Raw genomic sequence first — 21,873 nt, forward strand, 5'->3', positions numbered from 1 at the left:
CAACGGCTTAACTTGGCACAACAAAACACAAAACTAAGATAAGGAGAGGTTGCTACAGTAGTAAACAACTTCCAAGACACAAAATAAAAACAAAGTACTGTAGCAAAATAACACATGGGTTATCTCCCAAGAAGTTCTTTTCTTTATAGCCATTAAGATGGGCTCAGCAGTTTTAATGATGCACTCGCAAGAAATAGTATTTGAAGCAAAAGAGGGCATCAAGAGGCAAATACAAAACACATTTAAGTCTAACATGCTTCCTATGCATAGGAATCTTGTAAATAAACAAGTTCATGAAGAGCAAAGTAACAAGCATAGGAAGATAAAACAAGTGTAGCTTCAAAAATTTCAGCACATAGAGAGGTGTTTTAGTAACATGAAAATTTCTACAACCATATTTTCCTCTCTCATAATAACTTTCAGTAGCAACATGAGCAAACTCAACAATATAACTATCACATAAAGCATTCTTATCATGAGTCTCATGCATAAAATAATTACTCTCCACATAAGCATAGTCAATTTTATTAGTTGTAGTGGGAGCAAATTCAACAAAGTAGCTATCATCATTATTCTCATCAAGTGTAGGAGGCATAGTATAATCACAACAAAATTTACTCTCCATAGTAGGTGGCATCAAAATACCACTATCATTATCATCATAAATAGGAGGCAAAGTATCATCAAAGAAAATTTTCTCCTCAATGCTTGGGGGACTAAAAATATCATGAAAACCAACTTCCCCAAGCTTAGAACTTTCTATATCATTATCAACAATGGTGTTCAAAGCGTTCATACTAATATTACTACCAGCATGCAAATAAGATTTCATAGGTTTTTTAATTTTCGCATCAAACAATCCATGTTTTAAATCAGGAAATAGAATAAGAAGCTCACTGTTGTCCATTATGCCAAACTAGTGTAAACAAGAAACAACAAGATGCAATTGCAGGATCTAAAGGAAATAGCTTCGAGCACACACACGACGGCAACAGAAAAATACTTTACCTGAGACCGTAGTATGAGTGCCTTTTACCTTTCCTCCCCGGCAACGGCGCCAGAAAAGTGCTTGATGTCTACGTTCCCCCTCCTTTCCTATAGACAGTGTTGGGCCTCCAAGAGCAGAGGTTTGTAGAACAGCAGCAAGTTTTCCCTTAAGTGGATACCCAAGGTTTATCGAACTCAGGGAGGAAGAGGTCAAAGATATCCCTCTCATGCAACCCTGCAACCACAAAGCAAGAAGTCTCTTGTGTCCCCAACACACCTAATAGGTGCACTAGTTCGGCGAAGAGATAGTGAAATACAGGTGGTATGAATAAGTATGAGCAGTAGCAACGGTGCCAGAAAATAGCTTGATGGTGTGTAGTTGATGGTGGTGGTATTGCAGCAGTAGTAACACAGTAAAACAGTAAACAAGCAGTAGTAACGCAGCAGTAGTAAACCAGTAGCGATAGCAGTATTTAAGAACAAGGCCTAGGGATTACACTTTCACTAGTGGACACTCTCAACATTGATCACATAACAGAATAGATAAATGCATACTCTACACTTTTGTTGGATGATGAACACATTGCGTAGGATTACACGAACCCTCAATGCCGGAGTTAACAAGCTCCACAATAATGCTCATGTTTAAGTAACCTTTAGTGTAAGATAGATCAACAGACTAAACCGAGTACTAGCATAGCATGCACACTGTCACCTTCATGCATATGTAGGAGGAACAGATCACATCAATAATATCATAGCAATAGTTAACTCCATAATCTACAAGAGATCATGATCATAGCATAAACCAAGTACTAACACGGTGCACACACTGTCACCATTACACACGTGCAGGAGGAATAGAACTACTTTAATAACACATCGCTAGAGTAGCACATAGATAGTAGTGATACAAAACTCAGATGAATCTCAATCATGTAAAGCAGCTCATGAGATCATTGTATTGAAGTACATGGAAGAGAGATGAACCACATAGCTACCGGTACAGCCCCGAGCCTCGATGGAGAACTACTCCCTCCTCATGGGAGCAGCAGCGGTGATGAAGATGGCGGTGGAGATGGCAGCGGTGTCGATGGAGAAGCCTTCCGGGGGCACTTCCCCGCTCCGGCAGCGTGCCGGAACAGAGATCCTGTCCCCCAGATCTTGGCTTCGCGATGGCGGCGGCTCACGGAAGGTTTTAGTGGGTTTCGTCAATCGTTGTAGGTTTATCTGATCCAGGGGCTTTTTATAGGCGGAGAGGCGGCGCAGGAAGGTCGAAGGGGGGCCCACACCCTAGGGGGGCGCGCCCCCCCCCTAGGCCGCGCCGGGGTGTGGTGTGGTGGCCCTGCCTCCCTTCTCTGGCGGTTCTCGTGTGTTCTGGATGCTTCCGGGTAAAATAGGAACCTGGGCGTTGATTTCGTCCGATTCCGAGAATATTTCGTTACTAGGATTTCTGAAACCAAAAACAGCAGAAAACAGGAACTGGCACTTCGGCATCTTGTTAATAGGTTAGTTCCAGAAAATGCACGAATATGACATAAAGTGTGCATAAAACATGTAGATAACATCAATAATGTGGCATGGAACATAAGAAATTATCGATACGTTGGAGACGTATCACCGCCACATCGCGAAACTCCGTCGCAGGAGCCAGAAGTCTCCGTTCTGGCACTCCGCCGGGACGGGGAATTGGAGGAGATCATCGCCATCATCACCGCCAACGCCTCTACATCAACCAGCCATGTTTCCCCCATCCATGTGTGAGTAATTCCCCCGCTGTAGGCCGAAGGGGATGGTAGGGATTGGATGAGATTGGTCATGTAATAGCATAAGATTGTTAGGGCATAGTGCCTAGTGTCCGTAATTGGTACTTTGATGATATTGTTGCAACTTGTTATGCTTAATGCTTGTCACTAGGGCCCGAGTGCCATGATCTCAGATCTGAACATGTTATTGTTTCATCATGATATTCATTGTTTATTGATCTTACCTGCAAGTTGTATACACATGTCGCTGTCTGGAACCGATGGCCCCGAAGTGACAGAAATCGGGACAACCGGAGGGAATGGTAGCGATGTGAGGATCACATGTGTTCACGGAGTGTTAATGTTTTGCTCCGGTACTCTATTAAAAGGAGTACCTTAATATCCAGTAGTTTCCCTTGAGGCCCGGCTGCCACCGGCTGGTAGGACAAAAGATGTTGTGCAAGTTTCTCATTGCGAGCACGCACGACTATATATGGAACACATGCCTATTGATTGCTTTGTACTTGGACACCGTTTTATTATTATCTGCAAATGCCCTGCTATGATTGTTACATGAGTTTCTCTCATCCATGCAACGCCCGTCATCCGTCCCCGTGCCTACAGTATTTTAATCCTGCTGTTTACTAAAATCACTACTGCTGTCTTTGTTACTCTGCTGCTGTTATTTCACTACTGCTACTGCTATAAAACTGTTACTACTGATAAACTCTTGCGAGCAAGTCTGTTTCCAGGTGCAGCTGAATTGACAACTCCGCTGTTAAGGCTTCCAAGTGTTCTTTGTCTCCCCTTGTGTCGAATCAATAAATTGGGTTTTACTTCCCTCGAAGACTGTTGCGATCCCCTATACTTGTGGGTCATCAGCGCCGGAATCCCTGGTGTTGCGCCGCACTACATCTCGCCGCCATCAACCTTCAATGTGCTTCTTGACTCCTACTGGTTCGATAAACCTTGGTTTCTTACTGAGGGAAAACTTGCTGCTGTACACATCATACCTTCCTCTTGGGGTTCCCAACAGACGAGTGCTTTACCGTCACAAGGAAGCTACTACGCCCACATCAGTTGTGGACAACAGTGTCCACTAGTGAAAGTATGATCCCTAGGCCTTGTTTCCAAATATCGAATCACCGTTTATTTACTGTTCTACTGCATGTTTACTTGCTGCCATATTTATTTCAGATTGTTATTATCACTCATATTCATCCATATTATTTGCATTTTACTATCTCTTCGCCGAACTAGTGCGCCTATACATCTGACAAGTGTATTAGGTGTGTTGGGGACACAAGAGACTTCTTGTATCGTAATTGCAGGGTTGCTTGAGAGGGATATCTTTGACCTCTACCTCCCTGAGTTCGATAAACCTTGGGTGATTCACTTAAGGGAAACTTGCTGCTGTTCTACAAACCTCTGCTCTTGGAGGCCCAACACTGTCTACAGGAATATAAGCGTGCGTAGACATCACCAGCCCTCGGCCTGAATCCGAAGTAATTGCTGCGCGGAGAGTTCCTCCTGGGAGGAGATCTACGAGATCCCCCGAACCTTCTATCCTTCCGAGGCTGCGCAGCGACCTGGGCGAAGGATCTAGAGTCTCCGGCGACCGTCCCTGACCAACGGCGCGGAGGAGGTGGGTGGGTGGGATCAGATCTGGGGGACGGAGGAGACGAAACGAAGACAACTGCGTCCGTGGTGAATGAGCTAGGGTTAACCCTGACCCTCTCTTCTGGAAAGGTTAACCGAGCCTCCGTAGGAACAGTGATGGGCTGAACCCCATTGGAAACCACCATGGATAAATCCGAGCAAGCTCTGGATCCATGTCGTCGATTAACGACCGCACACTCGCGAAATCGGAGTGAAGAAAAACGTTGGGCTCGACCCAGAAAATCTCGGTCCAACCCGCTTCCAATCGCTGGCCCGAAGACGATTTGAATCCCATTAATCTCCCGCGTAGCACCAACGCTAATCCCTGAAACATCACAAACGGATTCAGTAATCAATCTGCGATTCAGATCAAGAAATCGGGTGATTGACGGATCCAAAACAATCAATCCTGGGGAGCGAAAGATGTATCCATCACGCGCAAAACGAAAGATTGCTGCGCGCTCAAAAAGCGGCCGCGAATCCCCCGATAGATCTTCAGATGCTGGAGCGGGAGAAAGGTGCTGAGATGATGTCGACGGAGATCGGAGCAGCGTGGTGGCGGCGTGCGAGGGCGGCGTGGCGGCGACTAGGGAGGGCGGAGCAACAGGCCAAGTCAAGACGGAGATATTCGGCACATGGTGTTAGACTGGAGACAAGTCCGTCTTATGGAAGCTCAATTTCTAGTAGAGTACATACAAGTTTTGCAAATGTAAGATAATTTTCGTGGAACGGAAGGAATACTGTGTTTGGCCACCGACCGTGCAGGACGAGCTGATGTCCGGCATCGATCATCTGCTAAACGACCCTTTGTTGTTTGGATTTTGCATACTTTGATTCGCGTCTTGTAAAATGTGCTTTGTTTGCATGCAGCTAGCATTCAAACATGATGGGGCAAATCGCTTGCGGCGGGCGATGCAAGCATTAGGAACAAATGCATTCCTTAACTTGTATGTACTCTACTCTTGCTTCGAATTCAGCAAACTCCTGCGTAACATCACTAGGGAGACTTTGAATATGGAAGATAATTGTGTGGCTCAAAGAGTATACATAGTGTTTAAAATATGCCACATACCCAGCCATGGTCGACACTGGGCCATCTAGAAGATGCTCTATAATTGAGAACACATCGATGCCTAGCATGTATACAGAGTTTAACCAAGACAATCAGCCTATTTCTATGTCACATTGTCATAAAATACCTTACAAAGTTAAACAAACTGCAGTAGTACAACTAAGTACAAACGGCATTAATGTCCTCATCCTTGCCTCCACCCTCTTTAGCCTCTTGGATATTTTCTTTGCCTAGAAATACAGCCCGGGAATCCCACTGCCCAAGAATCCTGGGGGTCCTGGGTATTTCTTGGCCAGACCGCATGGAGGGTTAAATTGTGGACTATCAAGGCACTGAACAACACATATGCACAACAAAGGAGTAATCAATCGTCACGTAACTATAAAAGGTTGTATCATACCACACAAGATATGCTATTTACCTGTAAACTGCTTCTCAGCCTAGCCTCCTCTGCCTCCAGCTGCAAAAGACATGTCATTAGCAACAAAAGAAGCAACAAAATTTTAAACGCTGACTTGCTAGGAAATAAATCATCATCATACGCACGTCTTCGTCATCAAAGCATAGCTTAGGTCCGTTGAATGGCATGAATGTGTTCAGCACGTGACCACCAACATAGCCAACATCGTTGGGGTGCTTCATATCAAAGTTTCCATGATTCATACAACCAAAGCAGTTACCTATATTCAAAAACATAGGAGACAAAGAGTGGACAACTTTCCATTAACTGTCAAATCACAAAAGGCAACAATAAAATAATTGCATGATGATAAAATGCAATGTAACAAAAAAGGATATTCTTCAGAATAACAAACCAGTTCAAGATATAGCAAATATAAAGCTCGGGATAAAGGATGATACACTAGTAGAAAAACGGTCATCTATACCGGTTCCAGAGGGCCATTCGTACCGGTTTTGCAACCGGTACAAATTATTCGGCACTAAAGCCCCCCCCCCTTTCGTACCGGTTGCTTACGAACCGGTATAAAACGGGCCTCCACGTGGGCCACCAGGAGAGCTCAGGGCTGAGGATCTTTGGTACCGGTTGGTAATACGAACCGGTACCAAAGGTTCCCCCCGCGGCAGGGAATTTTCCCAAATCTCTGCCGCGGCAGAGAATTGGCTTTTTAGGGTTTTGGAGAGGTTTAGGGATATCGGTTTGATTCATATCGCGTCGATGCACCAGAAACGCGTTTGGGTTTAGGTAGTACATGAAGATCAAGATGATGCATAGCAAGTTGGTGCATATAATATAACACACATGTTATTGCATGAGATCGCAAATTAAGTAGCACTATGCATGAAGATCGATCTTCATGCATAGTGGTGCTCTCCGAGGCGTACTCTATATATGTCTATTACATGTAGCATAGTGGTACTCTTCGAGTCAACGATATATGTAACATGTACATCTTCATTCATTGTGGTGCTCTGCGAGTGGTGGTATGACGTCCCGAAGGAAAAATCCCGCCAATTCCTCGCCTATTGCTATGAAGCGGTCATCGATTGAGAGCTTGTTCCGCTTTCTTGCCAACTATAAAAGAATAAGATACAAATGAATACATGAAACAACTATTACTGAAACTCGGCACAACTTATGATAACAAAACAAATTTGTGAAGATTGTTTTTGTACCTCTTTATTTCTCTCATTATTCGTTCTCTCGTTGACAATTCTGCGGATGAACTCGCAAACGAAGAATCCACAGAGATCGGTCCCCGGAGGTTGTTGCGGGCATTTCTTTACAAGAATATAATTCAATCAAACAATAGTCAAGTATGATAATTGAAAGGTGTGTGGACCTAGGTAGTACTACTTACTTTCGCACGCCATCGCAGCTTCGGTGGCCATTCACGGGACGTATCTTCCTTGATGAAAGTTTGCCATACGCTGCTCGACAAAAGAAAATGCATAAAAGAGTCATCAATTAGTTCAAAGCAGGAAATTAACGAAACAAACCGATAAGAATTCAAATTACCTTCTGAGCATTAAAAAACAAGACACGTATAGATCCTTTTCTTTGGTTAGTGAGTCCAAGACTTCAACTTCTCCAATTTCCAAATTGATGACGAGAAGAATAAAGTGAAACCTACGCACGTTTCAATATGTAGTCATTAGTTAAAATTTTGACATACGGTGAGCAAAATATAATGTGTTATAAGACAAGAAGACTCACTCGAAGTTGTAAGGCCAAAGTATTAGCTTTTTGTCACGTTGTCGCTTCAAAAACCTTAGCAAAGTCTGCGGTGTATCCTTGTTATAGAGGGGATCATCTATGGTTTTGACATGCATTGTGTTCGGGTCAATGAACCCAATGTCTGTGATATCGTCCCTTTTGCATTCGAGCATCTTCGATCTGCATAATATAGCGCACAAAAGATTATAATCTGCAGACAATGAACGACTTCTCAAATTAAATAAATAAATCACTTACGAGACAATAGCAACTGATGATTGATTTGTCGAGGGCCCGGAGATTGTATAACTGAAAGAGTTCGGCGAAGTCAACGTTCACACAAGTACTCCCGGAAGTAGTGCTCTTCCCTAACTCGCACCATGATAGTCTCGATCCCTTCCTTTGAGGCCTTAAGGTACCACGAATGCAAGTTACGCATACATGTTGGTACCTTCCTGAGATTCTCGACCAAATCTTTCCCTTGAACAAACCGATATGCTCGTTCAGCTAAGGCGTAATCAGTTGCGTCTTGTCGAGAACTTTGAACGGTCTTCCCGTCAAACACCTTGAGAGGGGCGACCGATTGAACTGGTTGATGTCCTATCTGGTAGACACTGTGTATCCCTTTTATCTCCAGGATACCCGATTTAACGGGTTTTGTCGCCTCGATCATCTTGTCATACGACCTTTCAATAGAACGCGCATAGTCGGATGGCGGCGATGGTACAGGGTCATATAGATTGTCAACGGTACGCACAACTTTCTCCCGATCTAGTGTCTTCTCGAAAGGTATCTCTGGCACTTTCGGTGCAAAAAATTTCTTCACCTCGGCCTTAACGGCCTCCGCGTTTTCCTCTGGAGTTTTTTCCCAAGGTAACTTCTCAGGAGGCGGCAGTTGTTTCTCCTTTCTAGCTTTCTTCCTAGGCGGCGTACCGTTCCGCTTAACGGACGCTGTCTTACGCGGAGGATCTCGAGATGGTGGACTCACGCTGGGGTCCCTCTCGGTAGGTGTGGACTTGGCTGCTCACCAGGACTGCCACCAGGAGGAGTCGATGGCATTTGCTGCTCATGTGTAGGTGTCGGTGGGCTGGGCAAAAGGACGACGTACTTCTTCGGCCATAGGGCGAAACCGTGCTTGACATCGCCCAGTGTCCTCTCATCTTCACCTCTAGGAATATCAAGCTCCACTTTTTCAAACCCCGAAACAACTTCATCCACCCTGACACGAACACAACCAGGTGGAATGGGCATATGATGGTGCATTGCTCCATCTTCACTTGGGTACACATAGCCGACCGCCACCTTAACGTACGCGGTCCCGATTAACATATGTAGCTCGCAATCTGTCTTCTCCGTGACATAATCCACGGGGTAGCTTCCTCCACATCCGTCAAGATGCGAGGAACCGACACCGCTTCTTCGCTGAGATGGGGCAGCATCGGCTTGTGGATCCCGTAGAAACAGCGGCTGATCAGGTGCCCTCTCGATTTCTCTCAAGAGCCTCCACCCTAGATAACAACTCCGTTACAATGTCGGCGTCCTTCTTCTTCTTTCGCGAACGGCTTCTATAAGTGTCGCGCTGTCCGGCCACGCTTCCTTCATGGTGAGACCTGGGCGAGCTCGTACCCGTCCAACATGTTCAGGGTTCCCTGCAGCGAGTGTCGGCTCGTCATTCTCTCGATCGGGAATGTACTCTCCCTTTCTGACCTTTTCAAGTGCATCGACAAGCTTCGGTACAATTGCCTCAATTTTTTCCTTCCATTTTCCCTTCGCAACGATCAACCCTGTCTTTGGGTCCAACCCTGCCCCATGAGCGAACAACCAGAACTTGGACCGTTCGGGCCAGTCCCATCTCTGAGGAGTGATTCCATGATCCATCAGTTTATTCTCAAACGCTGTCCACTTCGGAATGGCACTCTTGTAGCCACCTGACCCCAAATGATGCGGAAGTTTCTTCTTTGCAGCATTTTCGGTATTTTTCTTCGATCGGGACACAAACTTAGACGATTTCTTATAATCCTTAAATGCGGCCCGATGATCTTTTATCTTCACTAGATTTTCGGTATTATCATCGAATCTTTGGATCTTCATTCTTATATTTGTCCCATAAATTTTTCTTGAAGCTCTGGAATTGTATGGCCATCTTCTTCCATGTCCATTCCTTGACTTTATCCTTCGGCCTTCCGTCATGTCTTCCGGTAGGCTGAACTTTGTCGATGGCGTTTCCCAAAGAAATTTTTTCATGTCGTTGACATAAGTAGCACCACTCTCCGGGTTCTTCGGCTTATGCCACTCTTGAATGCTGATCGGTACATGGTCCCTAACAATAACTCCGGATTGACTTGTAAATTTGCGGCAAAACTCCTTGGGCTCCACTGGTTCACCATTAGCCTTGAATGCCGTGAGGGCTAACCTGCCCTCGCCCTTTAGCACCCGCGTCGGGCCTCGTTTTGTTCTAACAGACTTGCTCGATGATCCAGAAGGCTAAAAGAAAAAATTATTCGTTAATAAGTGCAATACAAATAAATGAATGCATCTAGGGATGAACACAGACTAATTGATACATAGATATACACCTCGCCGGAGTTTGTGATGGACACTTCATTGTCTTTTCTAACTTGTTCAGACTCAAGTCCCTCGCCAAAATCATTCAGAAAGTCGGCGTACTCGTTGTCATCTCCATCGTCGGGTTCCGGACCACGGGCACTCTCATAGATCAATCGCTGCACCGCTTCTTCCCCTCCTCATCTCGGACGAAGGTGCCGTCCTCCATACCTCAATGTCACTGCAAAATTAAGAAAGCAATTGTATTTCATTCATCATGTAATGATCATATAACAGATTGCTAGATGGATAACAATTGAAATGAAGAAAGCAAAAAAACCCTAACGGACCGCCACGGCCACGGACACGGTGTTCCCCCTCCTCCTCTCGCTCTTCTCTCTATGTCGCGGCGGCACCGCCACGGACTCGGCACCGCTACAGACCCTAACCCTAACACTCGGCGCTCGTCCTCTCGCTCTTCTCTCTATGTCGCGGCGGCTGTCTATATATCGACCGTACACCCCTCGCCGTATGGATACACGCCTAGCACTACTAGTATTTAAACCGCATCGTGCAGATGCTAATTAACTTCCCAGTGCTTCTTCATGGTCAGATTTGCAAATCATGGAAGGTTTTGTTCGGTTCTGATTTTGCTCTGTTTTCAGATAATGGGCGACGGCATGACTGACAGGATGTGGGAGGCAACGACGAAACACGCCAGGCAATGCGAGGTCGGCGACAGGGTGTACGCGTACACCGCAGGGCAGACCGGCGGCGTCGGCGGCGCCACCGTGTACGTGAACTCCATCTGCCAGCTCGTCAAGATCGAGCTCGCCGGCGTCGAGTGCGTGCCGCAGCACCTCAACAGGGCGCAGAAGGCGTACGTGCACCAGCTGCTGCTGGAGGCGTTCGAGCAGCGCGCCAGCCTCCAGGAGGCCGACATACTCCTCCACGCCAGCCACAGCAGCGCGCGTTCAGGTCAGTAACTTGAGCGGCCCTTCGCTGCATCGCCGAGCATGTTGCGCATGTTGTCGCCGCAGCGCGCGTACAGCGTGGCGAGGGTGTTGGCGACGTAGGGCATGGCGTCGATGCCGAGCTTGGCGCAGAGCGCGTGCACCTCACGGCCGCGCAGCAGCAGCCTGGCCTCGGCGCACGCGGTGAGCACAGCGGCGCATGCGTGCGAGTCGCAGGGCACCCCCGAGGCGCGCATCTCAGCGAAGCGGCGGAGCGCGTCGTGGCGTCGGCCCGTCCGCGTCGGCGCGCCCACGAGCGTCGGCCCGCCCGTGTCGTGGCGCCCACGAGCATTTCGTCGAACACCCTGAGCGCGAGGCGGCCGGCCTTGGCGTAGGCGTCTGCTAGCGCGGTGGCGTGGCCGGCGTCGGAGGAGACGGCCGAGGACCTGACGGCGAAGGCGTGCAGCGACGCGGCGTGGCCGGCGTCGGCGGCCGCGGCGCAGGCCTTGAGCGCGAGGCTGACCACGAAAGGGTCGGCGGCCGCGAGCGGGAGGCGTGGATGCGGGCGGCGGAAAAAAGGAGGAGAGGGCCGGGGAGGTACTGCGGGCGGCGGCGGCTGCGTCGGCGGTGGCGGCTGCGTCTCGCGGCGGCGGCTTCGTCGGCGGCGGCGTGGGTGCGTCGGCGGCGTGGGTGCGTCGGCGTCGTCGGCGGCGTCGGGGCTCGCTCGTCGCGCGGGGGAGAAAGAAGATTTTGGGATTTTTCGGTCGCCGGCTAAGTGTAAAACAGGGCGATGGGTTTTAGTACCGGTTGGTACCACCAACCGGTACGAAAGACCTTTCGTACCGGTTGGTGGTACCAACCGGTACTAAAGGGTTGTTTTTTGGTTTCGTTTTTCTTTTACTGTTTTCTTTTCTATTGCTGTTTCTTTTTTCTTTTACTGTTTTCTTCTTTCTTTTCTGTTTCTTTTTCCTTTTATTTTGTGTTTCTTTTCTTTTCTTCTCATTTTCTATTTCTTTTCATTTTCTATTTCTTTTCTTTTCATTTTCTATTTCTTTTCTTTTCATTTTCGTTCCCCTTTCTTTTGTGTTTCTTTTCTTTTCTATTTATTTTGTTTTCTGTTTCTTCTTTCTTTTCTTTTATGTTTTTTTTCTTTTCTTTTGTGTTTCTTTTCTCTTCTTTTTATTTTCTGTTTCTTTTCTTCTCTATTTCTTTTCTATTTCTTTTTCTATTTCCGTTTGTTTTCTTTTCTATTTGTTTTCTATATCCTTTTTTATATTTCTTTTCTATATATTTTCTAATTCTTTTCTATATATTATCTATTTCTATTCTTTACTCTTGCCACGACGCCGTCCGCGCGGGAAACTTTCCGGCCACGACGCCGCGCGGGAAAAGAAAGGGCGGGAATGAAATTTTATTACGATTGAACTCGAATTAAAAGTACATAGCTTAACTGAAAATTAAAGATACATGACCAAATTCTACTGGGGAGTCATTCAGTCATACTCCTGCCTAGCCCTGTAGTACTCGCCACTGTAGTCGTCGTAGTCGCCGTCATCATCGTCGCTGGCATCGGGGTCGCGGTACTCGAACGTCGGCGGGTGAGCACGCGTGGGCTGGGACTGAGGGTAGCGCAGGCGGGGGCCACGGTAGGCCATGACGCCCTGGAGAGTCCGGCCGCGCCACCACAGCCGACGGCCGGCCTCGTTGAAGTTCGGAGGAGGCGGGCCGCCCTCCTCGTGCCTGGCAAGCGCCCTCTCACGCCGATTGATGAAGAAGCTTTCCCAAGTCGGGCTGTAGTCGGGATGCCACTGGGGATTCCTCCGCTGCTCTGGCGTGAGCTCGAAGTAGTAGTGGTTCGTGATGGCCATCTCGCGCGCCACACCTAGAGGGACTGGAGGGACCGGTACGCCTCCGACGCTTAGCAACCAGCCGGTCGGGACGCGGTAGCCCGGCGGGCAGGGGTAGTTCGAGGCGCAAAGCGCCTCCGCCTCCCGGGGGGTTAGAGATGCGATGGAAGCCATGGGAGAGAATGATGAGGTTTGCAGATATGAGTCTAGATGTGATATGTAAATGGTGGCCAAGCCTACATATATATAGTGAAAAAATGGCGGGAAGACAGAGGCGGGAACCGGTGGAAAGCGCGGGAAGAAAATAGGCGGGAAGACAGATCGAGGCAAACCTTTAGTACCGGTTGGTGGGTGCAACCGGTACTAAAGCTGTCGGCGGGATAAGGACGCCCTGCTCGATGAGATAAAGTATGTAGCGCACGACGCCCGTCGGTGGGATAAGGACGCGTGGGTAACCTTTAGTACCGGTTGGTGGGTGCAACCGGTACTAAAGCTGTCGGCAGGATAAGGACGCGTGGGTAACCTTTAGTACCGGTTGGTGGGTGCAACCGGTACTAAAGCTGTCGGCAGGATAAGGACGCCCTGCTCGATGAGATAAAGTATGTAGCGCACGACGCCCTGTCGGTGGGATAAGGACGCGTGGGTAACCTTTAGTACCGGTTCGTGTCTACAACCGGTACTAAAGCTGTCGGCAGGATAAGGACGCTCTGCCTATAAAAGGAGCATCGATACACCATGGGAAGCAGCTCAACAAGCCAACATGGATGGAGAGTTTCATCACCATGGATGGAGGAAAGGGTTGGGAAATCTCCGTGGCGGAACTTGTCGAAGATGCCCTTGGTGCACACGCCCTATGGCATCTTCGTAAGTTCCGCCTCGGAAAAATTTCCCTGCAAGCCCGTGGAAGACTCCATCTCCTCTAACAAATGTTGGGGAAAGGGTTGGGAAATCTCCCGTGGCGGAACTTGTCGAAGATGCCCTTGGTGCACACGCCCTATGGCATCTTCGGAAGTTCCGCCTCGGAATTTTTTTCCTGCAAGCCCGTGGAAGACTCCATCTCCTCTAACAATGTTGCGGAAAGGGTTGGGAAATCTCCCGTGGCGGAACTTCTCGAATATGCCCTTGGTGCACATGCCCTATATATGGCATATTCGGAAGTTCCGCCTCGGAAATTTTTTCCTGCAAGCCCGTGGAAGAATACATCTCCTATAACAATGTTGCGGAAAGGGTTTGGAAATCTCCGTGGCGGAACTTCTCGAATATGCCCTTGGTGCACATGCCCTATATATGGCATATTCGGAAGTTCCGCCTCGGAAAATTTCCCTGCAAGCCCGCGTGACTTAACTAGTAAAACAAGCCAACCATCTCCATTGTTAATATCTTACATACAGTAACATCATTACACAAAAGTGATTTCCATATTGAGATACACAAGTTATGATCCCTATATGTAGCTAGCTAGTCTTCTGAGTTTTCTTCGCTCGTTTCCCTTTCTTCTTACTGCGACGCAACCATGGACAATCTTCATTGTTTAAGATGATGCTTGGGTCAATTTTTACCTTGAAGGGTGGAATATCGTCAAACTTATTATAATCTTCTGACATGTCTGTCTTGTCCTCTACTCCCACGATGTTTCTTTTTCTGAAAGAACTATGTGCCGCTTTGGCTCATCGTATGATGTGTCCTCTTGCCTTTCTTTTCTTTTTTCGGTTTGCTAGACATATCCTTCACATAAAAAACCTGAGCCACTTCACTGGCTAGGACGAATGGTTCGGTGTCGTACCCAAGATTCTTGAAATCCACTGTAGTCATTCCGTACTGCGGGTCTACCTGTACCCCGTCTTTCAGGTTGAACCATTTACACCGGAACAAAGGGACCTTGAAATTAGGTCCATAGTCAAGTTCCCATATCTCCTCTATGTACCCATAATATGTGACCTTGTTCCCATTGCCATCTTCTCGCATCAAAGCGGACACCACTGTTTTGGTTGGTGCTCTTTTTGTCTTGGGCGAAAGTGTAAAATGTGTTCCCATTAATCTCGTACCCTTTGAAAAGTCGATATAGTAGAAGATGGTTGCTTGGCCAACAAGTACAGCTGCTCGTCATCGGTGACATTCATGAGACGTGTTTGCAACCAACCGCCGAAAGTCTTCATGTGTTCTCCATCAATCCAATCTTCACGTTGCTCCGGGTATTTAGAGCGTAAGATCTCCTTGTGTTCCTCTTTGTACGGAGCCACCAAGATGGAATTAAGTAGAACCGTGTAGTGTGCTTGAGTGAAAGAATGTCCGTCCATACACGTTGCTGATTTCTTTCCTAGCGTGCCTTTTCCACGCAGTCTCCCCTCATAGCGCGATTCAGGAACACCGATCGGCTTAAGGTCAGGAATAAAGTCAACACAAAACTCAATGACCTCCTCTGTTCCATAGCCCTTGGAGATGCTTCCTTACGGCCTAGCACGGTTATGAACGTACTTCTTTAAGACTCCCATGAATCTCTCAAAGGGGAACATGTTGTGTAGAAATACAGGACCGAGAACGCCAATCTCTTCGACCAGGTGAACTAGGAGATGTGTCATAATATTGAAGAAGGATGGTGGGAACACCAACTCGAAGCTGACTAGACATTGGACCACATCCTTCGTAAATTTTGTAGAGTAAGTGGATTGATCACCTTCGAGAAATTGCATTGAGGAACGCACATAGCTTCACAATGGGTACTCGAACATTGTCCGGCAGAAGCCCCTCAATGCAACCGGAAGTAATTGTGTCATAATCACGTGGCAGTCATGAGACTTTAGGTTTTGAAACTTTTTCTCCGACATGGTTATTATTCCCTTTATATTCGACGAGAAGCCAGACGGGACCTTGATGCTACTCAGGACTTCCAAAAGATCTCCTGCTCCTCTGTGCGACGAGCATAGCTGGCAGGTCCTTGAGACTTCTCTGGATTCAGGGTGTTTCCGTCGTGGATACTTTGCTGGTCCCGCCGTGCATCCGGTGTATCTTTTGTCTTCCCATACACGCCCAAGAAGTTTAGCAGGTTCACGCAAAGATTTTTCGTCACGTGCATCACGTCGATTGCAGAGTGAACCTCTAAGAATTTCCAGTAGGGTAGCTCCCAAAATATCGACTTCTTCTTCCACATGGGTACGTGTCCGTCAACATCATGCGGAACAGATTGTCCGCCGGGACCCTTTCCAAAGATCACTTCTAAATCCTTGACCATATCATATATAACTTCCCCATTAGGGCGGGTAGGCTTGGTTCGGTTATCCGCCTCACCTCCGAAATGCTTTCCTCTCTTTCTTACGTGATGTTGTTTTGGAAGAAATCGACGATGCCCTGTGTACACATTCTTGTTTCCCAAATAAATACTATCGGTCTCACCTAAACATTGTGTGCATGCATTGTATCCCTTGTTTGACTGCCCTGAAATGTTACCAAGAGCAGGCCAATCATTGATGGTTACAAATAACAACGCTCGTAGGTTAAATTCCTTTTGTTCGTGCTCATCCCACACAGGTACACCTTCGTCACGCCACAACTCTAAAAGTTCTTCAACCAATGGCCTCAGGTACACATCAATGTCGTTGCCGGGTTGCTTCGGGCCCCTGGATGAGCACTGGCATCATAATGAACTTCCGCTTCATGCACAACCAAGGAGGAAGGTTATAGATACATAGAGTCACCGGCCAGTGCTATGGACTGGAGCTCTGCTCCCGAAAGGATTAAAGCCATCTCGTACTTAGACCAAATCTTAAGTTCCTTGCGTCATCTGAAAATGACTTGAACTCTCTGTCGATTTTTCTCCACTGCGACCCGTCGGCGGGGTGTCTCAAAGATCACATCTTTCTTACGGTCCTCTTTGTGCCATCGCAACAACTTGGCATGCTCTTTGTTCTGGAACAAACGTTTCAACCGTGGTATTATAGGAGCATACCACATCACCTTCGCAGAACCCTCTTCCCGGGGGTGGACTCACCCTCAACATCGCCGGGGTCATCTCGCCTGATCTTATACCTCAATGCACTACATACCGGGCATGCATTCAAATTCTCGTACTCAGCGGTAGAGGATGAAGTCATTGATGCATGCATGTATCTTTTGCACCTAAAAACATAGAGGGCAGACAACCTTCTTTGCTTCGTACGTGCTAGAGGGCAACACGTTCTCCCCGGAAGCATCTTCTTTATTATTTTCAGCAACTTTTCAAATCCCTTGTCGAAGTACCATTCTCTCGCCTTCCACTGCAGCAATTCCAGCGTGGTACCCAGCTTTTTCTCGACCATTTTCGCAATTTGGGTACAACAGTTTGTTGTGATCCTCTAACATTTTCTCCAACTTCAACCTCTCCTTTTCATTTCCGCAGTTCATCTTCGCATCAAGAATGGCCCGACCCAAATCGTCATCCGGGTCATCAAAAATCGGCTCATCGAAAATGAGCTCTTCTTCAGCTTCATCTTCCCCCATTCTACTACCACCGTCTTCAGGTGAATAAGCTGGGATAGTTGTCACTATCCTCTTCTTCTTCGTTGTCTTCCAATATAACTCCTCTTTCTCCGTGCTTGGTCCAACAATTATAGCTGGGCATGAAACCATTCTCCAGCAGGTGGACGTGAAGGGTCTTCGAGGTAGAGTAATCCTTCATATTCTTACAGGAACTACATGGACAATACATGAAACCATTCGACCGCTGTTTGCCTCAGCCACGTTGAGAAAATAATGCATGCCGTAATGAACTCGGGATGGCACCGGTCACCGTACATCCATTGTCGACTCATCTCGCATTTTATATGTATATCAAAAATCATTAAGTACACAACATCATGGATATATGAGTGACCAACTTAATTAATATTCAAGTTCATCACATAAAACTAAGTTATTTTTATAAAAAAGAAGAGGGGCTCACCGAGGTGGTACCGTGCCGGCTAGGGGACGACGCTAGCGATCGACGGCGGTGAGGACGGGGATGATACTAATTAAAACCTACAAAACATACCATAATTTCAGCTCAAATTGCATATAAAAAAATAAAATCACTAACTTAGGCATTTCATCGAACACCTTGATTGCACTACAAAAATAGTACGAGTTAAAACTACCAAAGAACTGAGCTAAATTAGGAACGCCGGAAGGAAGGATGATATTGCTAACCCTTGGATAGATGTATGCCGTTAATCTTGTTAAAATGGTGGAGAAAAATAAAGATTATTGGAGTGTGTGAGAGGTGGAGAAAAATTTAGAGTGTGAGGAAGATGAGAAAAATGAGAGCCAGCAGGGGGCTCGGGACGAGCTGGGCGATTTTGATATGGCTGGGTACCCTTTGGTACCGGTTCGTGTTACGAACCGGTACCAAAGGTCCAGCCCGGGCCCCACCACGCGTCTGAATTTTGGCCGAAGACCTTTCGTACCGGTTCCTAACACGAACCGGTACGAAAGCCCCTCCCAAACCGGTACGAAAGCCCCTCGCCCACCTGAGCCCTCAAACCGGTACAAATGGCCCCATTGGTACCGGTTCGTAAGGGAACCGGTACCAATGGCTTAGATGGATGTGAGGTTTTCTACTAGTGATATAAATACTATCTAACACTTATGTCAAAGTTCACCCACGGATTAAACTGTACTTTTCAGCAGCAAATAAGTTAAGAGATAGATTACCATTATCAGTAGGTTTAACAATGTATAAACAGCTGACCGGCAATTCTTCAGAATCTCCTAGCATAAATATGACTTCAGCGAAGAAGACGTCGCTATAAACCGCTCCTTTAGTCTTTGCAGTGAAATTGATATGATGATACCAGGTGCTGACATCACCCTCACAAAATGCTTGGTAACACCCTACAGCGTTGATTTCATATGCACGATCCTAAAACAATAAGAATGGATTTGATGAGCCATTAGTTGCTATGAGCAAATAACAGGACAGAGAATGAGGGCTCGAGAGGGGGACAGAGAGCAAACCCCAAAAAGATTGTTATCCTCGTTATACTTGTCCACCAAAGCATAAACCAACTGGAGCTTACTATCACGGATTTCATCAACTGGTTCTGATCTCAAGGGCCTCCTCCTTGCGCCGTCAGGATAGTAAAGACATTGACGTACAGCGATGTCCACTGGTGAAACATTATCCATCTTAAACCTAGTTTACATCAAAGTACTTCTACATGATTAGTACATGACACTTTTACATAAGTGTGGAGAATAAACAGTGATACTAAGAATTCTGAATTACTGCTGCACAGTGATCATGTAATCAACAAGAAAAACTCAAATGTTTATACTTGCCTATAAGTAGTAAGTACATATAGATTTTCAACACACATATTTTTACTGTCCAAGAAAAAACATCCATCTTTCATTTTCAAATCCTCAATTGGGTGCTCCTTTTGCACTGTTTTAGCTGACTGGTTAATGGAATTTACTGTTCAGGCTATAACTATAGTTTAGTACACGATGAAACAGAGTTGTGTGCTAACTGGATTGAGGATAACTAATTGTGGAGTACAAGTTACAATTCAGATAAAAATACTATACAGATATAAATAAAAGGTGACATCATTTCATAGCATTATACATGTGCTTTTCTCAAAGATACAGTTACGAAAATGCAGAGGTTGCAAAATGGGAATTTAGAGAACGTGTTCGTTGGAATCTTTTCCTACCAACTCAGCTCTTCCCTAGCCTAACTTAGGACAATTCCTTCATTTCTTGATCCATGCCATAAGAATTGAACAGGTGGGCTGAAAATCTAGACGGAAGTTGAGGAACTTTACATTTTTGGATCGCGGCGGCCATGAAGATAGCACTCAATCCCACGTTCTGCTTCCTGCAGGGTCTGATATATCCCACCAACGTGAGGATATGTGTGGTAATATCCCGCATGGTCAATCCTGATGTAGAAGTCAACCCCCCACTGAAATTGTACCCGGCGCAGAAAAGGTGACCCTAGAGACGGGGTAAGGCGGCGCCCCAGGGGCCTCTGAGGGTAGTGAGAATGTGGCGAGATAGGCTGGTAGGGGCAGAGCCATGGTGGCTGCTGAGGGAACAAGGATGGTTGTTGCGGAGAGGGAAAGTAAGCAGCAGTGATGGGCGATTCATGGCATGTTGTAATACCAGGCATCAGGATAGAGGAAGAGACATTCTGTTGCACCGCTTGTGCCGCTGGTACTGATGGTCCAGGTACAAGCTCCTTCTCCTCACACCTGAAACAGGATAAGCAGGGATGATAAGTACAGGGACAGTTCATCTTATATACTTCCCTGCTTATCCCTTTACTGAGGAAGTATAACTTAAGAGATGGATGAATAATCAGCATGAGCATGGTGCTATGGCAAGTTGACGTGAAACAAGAAATAACTTTCATAATTTTGGATTGTTAAAAAGATCATAATTAAGTCTACCGACTGAAATACTACTACAACACTATCGGCATCTTAAAATCCTGACAAGCCAACCTGACAGCCAAGGTGTTATCTGGAGGCACCTGGGTATGGCGCTCTTTCATCACACACAGGCATAAAATCATCCTACGGCTAGCTTATCCCGAAAAGGTCAAGTACTAGAGATAATATGGCAGGCAAGGAATAACGCAAGGATGCAGGTTGTGACTGGTGACCTGTCCCCGGCGCTTGAGACAGTTCAACATATCGCTTTACGCTGTCCGATTTCAAACTGGGATTGGACGCAGTTGAACCTAATGGTGATGGAGAACAAATCTACCTCCATCATTCAGTTCGTGGAGGAAGGTAAAGCGCCAAGTGAGACGACAATCGGCATGTCTGCTTGGACTCTGGAAGGCTAGGACTAATAGAGTGTTCAGCTATGGATGACACGTCAACAACTCTTACGAGGGATAGGATCTCACTCTATGGTCGGCCAGATCAAGTAAGCTGTGGGGAAAAACTGTTACGCTAGGTGTTTCCTGTTAACAAGCTAGCTTTTTGGGGTGTTCCTTCATGTTTCTTTCTGCTTTCCTCCTTTTTGTAAATCCCATGTCTCCTCTCCAGCTACGGCTGCTGTAAAACATATAATCTCTGCCTTCTTTTACAGTATAAAAATATAAATAAACCCCAAAGAGCACCATGTATCTACAGGTAAATAACTTGGTTTCAGACAGATCAGACAACATAAACGGCTAAACCCAAAGGGAAAAGATGCACAAAACAAATCGATTTCGGCGAGACTGTAGGTCCCCACCCCGCAAAGAGATTCTGGTGAAAGAACAAACGGATTTCGACGAGAACTGATGATGAAGCGTCGGCGATGTTCATACCCTGGCGGCGGCGGCGGCTGATCGGGGAAGCAGTATTGAGCGCCGCTCCCGCGCGGAACGAAGCGGCCGACCTTGGTCCCATCTCCAGGAACGTAGACGAAGGGGCTCTTCAGGCTACCGAGGACTGGTGAGCGGCGCCTCTTGCGATTAGGTGCCGGCGGATCCATCATCCATGCATGTGCGGGGGCGACGAGGGTTTGGTACGGGCGCGAGAGGAGAAAAGAAGCGGCTTGCCGCGCAGCCGATCCCTCATCTCTCCTCTTCTATTTTTCTTTGAGGTCCATATTACACCTCGAACTTGTCACGCTTACAAGTTACAACCCCGATCTTTACTTTGGTTTAAACTAGTACTCTGTAGTAAAATGGTCGTGGGCCATGGGATCAAAATTTTAAAAGTAGTCACCTAGTATAGTATATATTTTATAAAACAAACAATTCAAATTCATTCAATATAGAACCCACCTAATTATCTCAAGTAGGATTTGCAAACCTTCGACCCACATGTGACATTGGTATTGATCAATGAGCTCATAAAGATGGTGGACTCTGCCCAAGGTTGTTTCTAAGGAATGCATCAAATTGGTATGCCAATATGAAACCAAAAGGCATATA

At 46.7% G+C, this 21,873-nt stretch overlaps 1 protein-coding gene and 1 long non-coding RNA gene across 2 annotated transcripts; both read right to left on the reverse strand.

The window, feature by feature from the left end:
- Positions 1 to 5,380: 5,380 nt before the first annotated feature.
- LOC127331805 (uncharacterized) lies at positions 5,381 to 21,467 on the reverse strand. The gene is made up of 7 exons (XM_051358008.2): positions 21,262 to 21,467; positions 19,763 to 20,191; positions 18,951 to 19,128; positions 18,648 to 18,855; positions 6,010 to 6,143; positions 5,885 to 5,923; positions 5,381 to 5,795 (listed from the first exon to the last, which is right to left on the reverse strand). The coding sequence occupies exons 1-7, from the start codon at positions 21,429 to 21,431 to the stop codon at positions 5,694 to 5,696; spliced, it is 1,260 nt and encodes a 419-aa protein (XP_051213968.1). The 5' UTR covers positions 21,432 to 21,467; the 3' UTR covers positions 5,381 to 5,693.
- On the reverse strand, positions 6,944 to 7,817 carry LOC139835141 (uncharacterized). The gene is made up of 4 exons (XR_011750859.1): positions 7,640 to 7,817; positions 7,442 to 7,552; positions 7,284 to 7,353; positions 6,944 to 7,203 (listed from the first exon to the last, which is right to left on the reverse strand). It is a non-coding gene; the product is annotated as an uncharacterized lncRNA (long non-coding RNA).
- Positions 21,468 to 21,873: the final 406 nt, after the last annotated feature.

Source organism: Lolium perenne, chromosome 2 (genome assembly GCF_019359855.2).
Source record: "Lolium perenne isolate Kyuss_39 chromosome 2, Kyuss_2.0, whole genome shotgun sequence".
In the NCBI taxonomy this organism is placed as follows: domain Eukaryota; kingdom Viridiplantae; phylum Streptophyta; class Magnoliopsida; order Poales; family Poaceae; genus Lolium; species Lolium perenne.

What these genes read in the sequence shown, in the direction of transcription:
- LOC127331805 (XM_051358008.2), bottom strand. Translation starts at nt 21,431, where the DNA reads ATGATGGATCCGCCGGCACCTAATCGCAAGAGGCGCCGCTCACCAGTC. An exon ending in AGGATAACAATCTTTTTGGG is followed by an intron (nt 18,856 to 18,950) that starts GTTTGCTCTCTG and finishes TTATTGTTTTAG; the next exon opens with GATCGTGCATATGAAATCAA. An exon ending in TATGCTTTGATGACGAAGAC is followed by an intron (nt 5,924 to 6,009) that starts GTGCGTATGATG and finishes TGTCTTTTGCAG; the next exon opens with CTGGAGGCAGAGGAGGCTAG.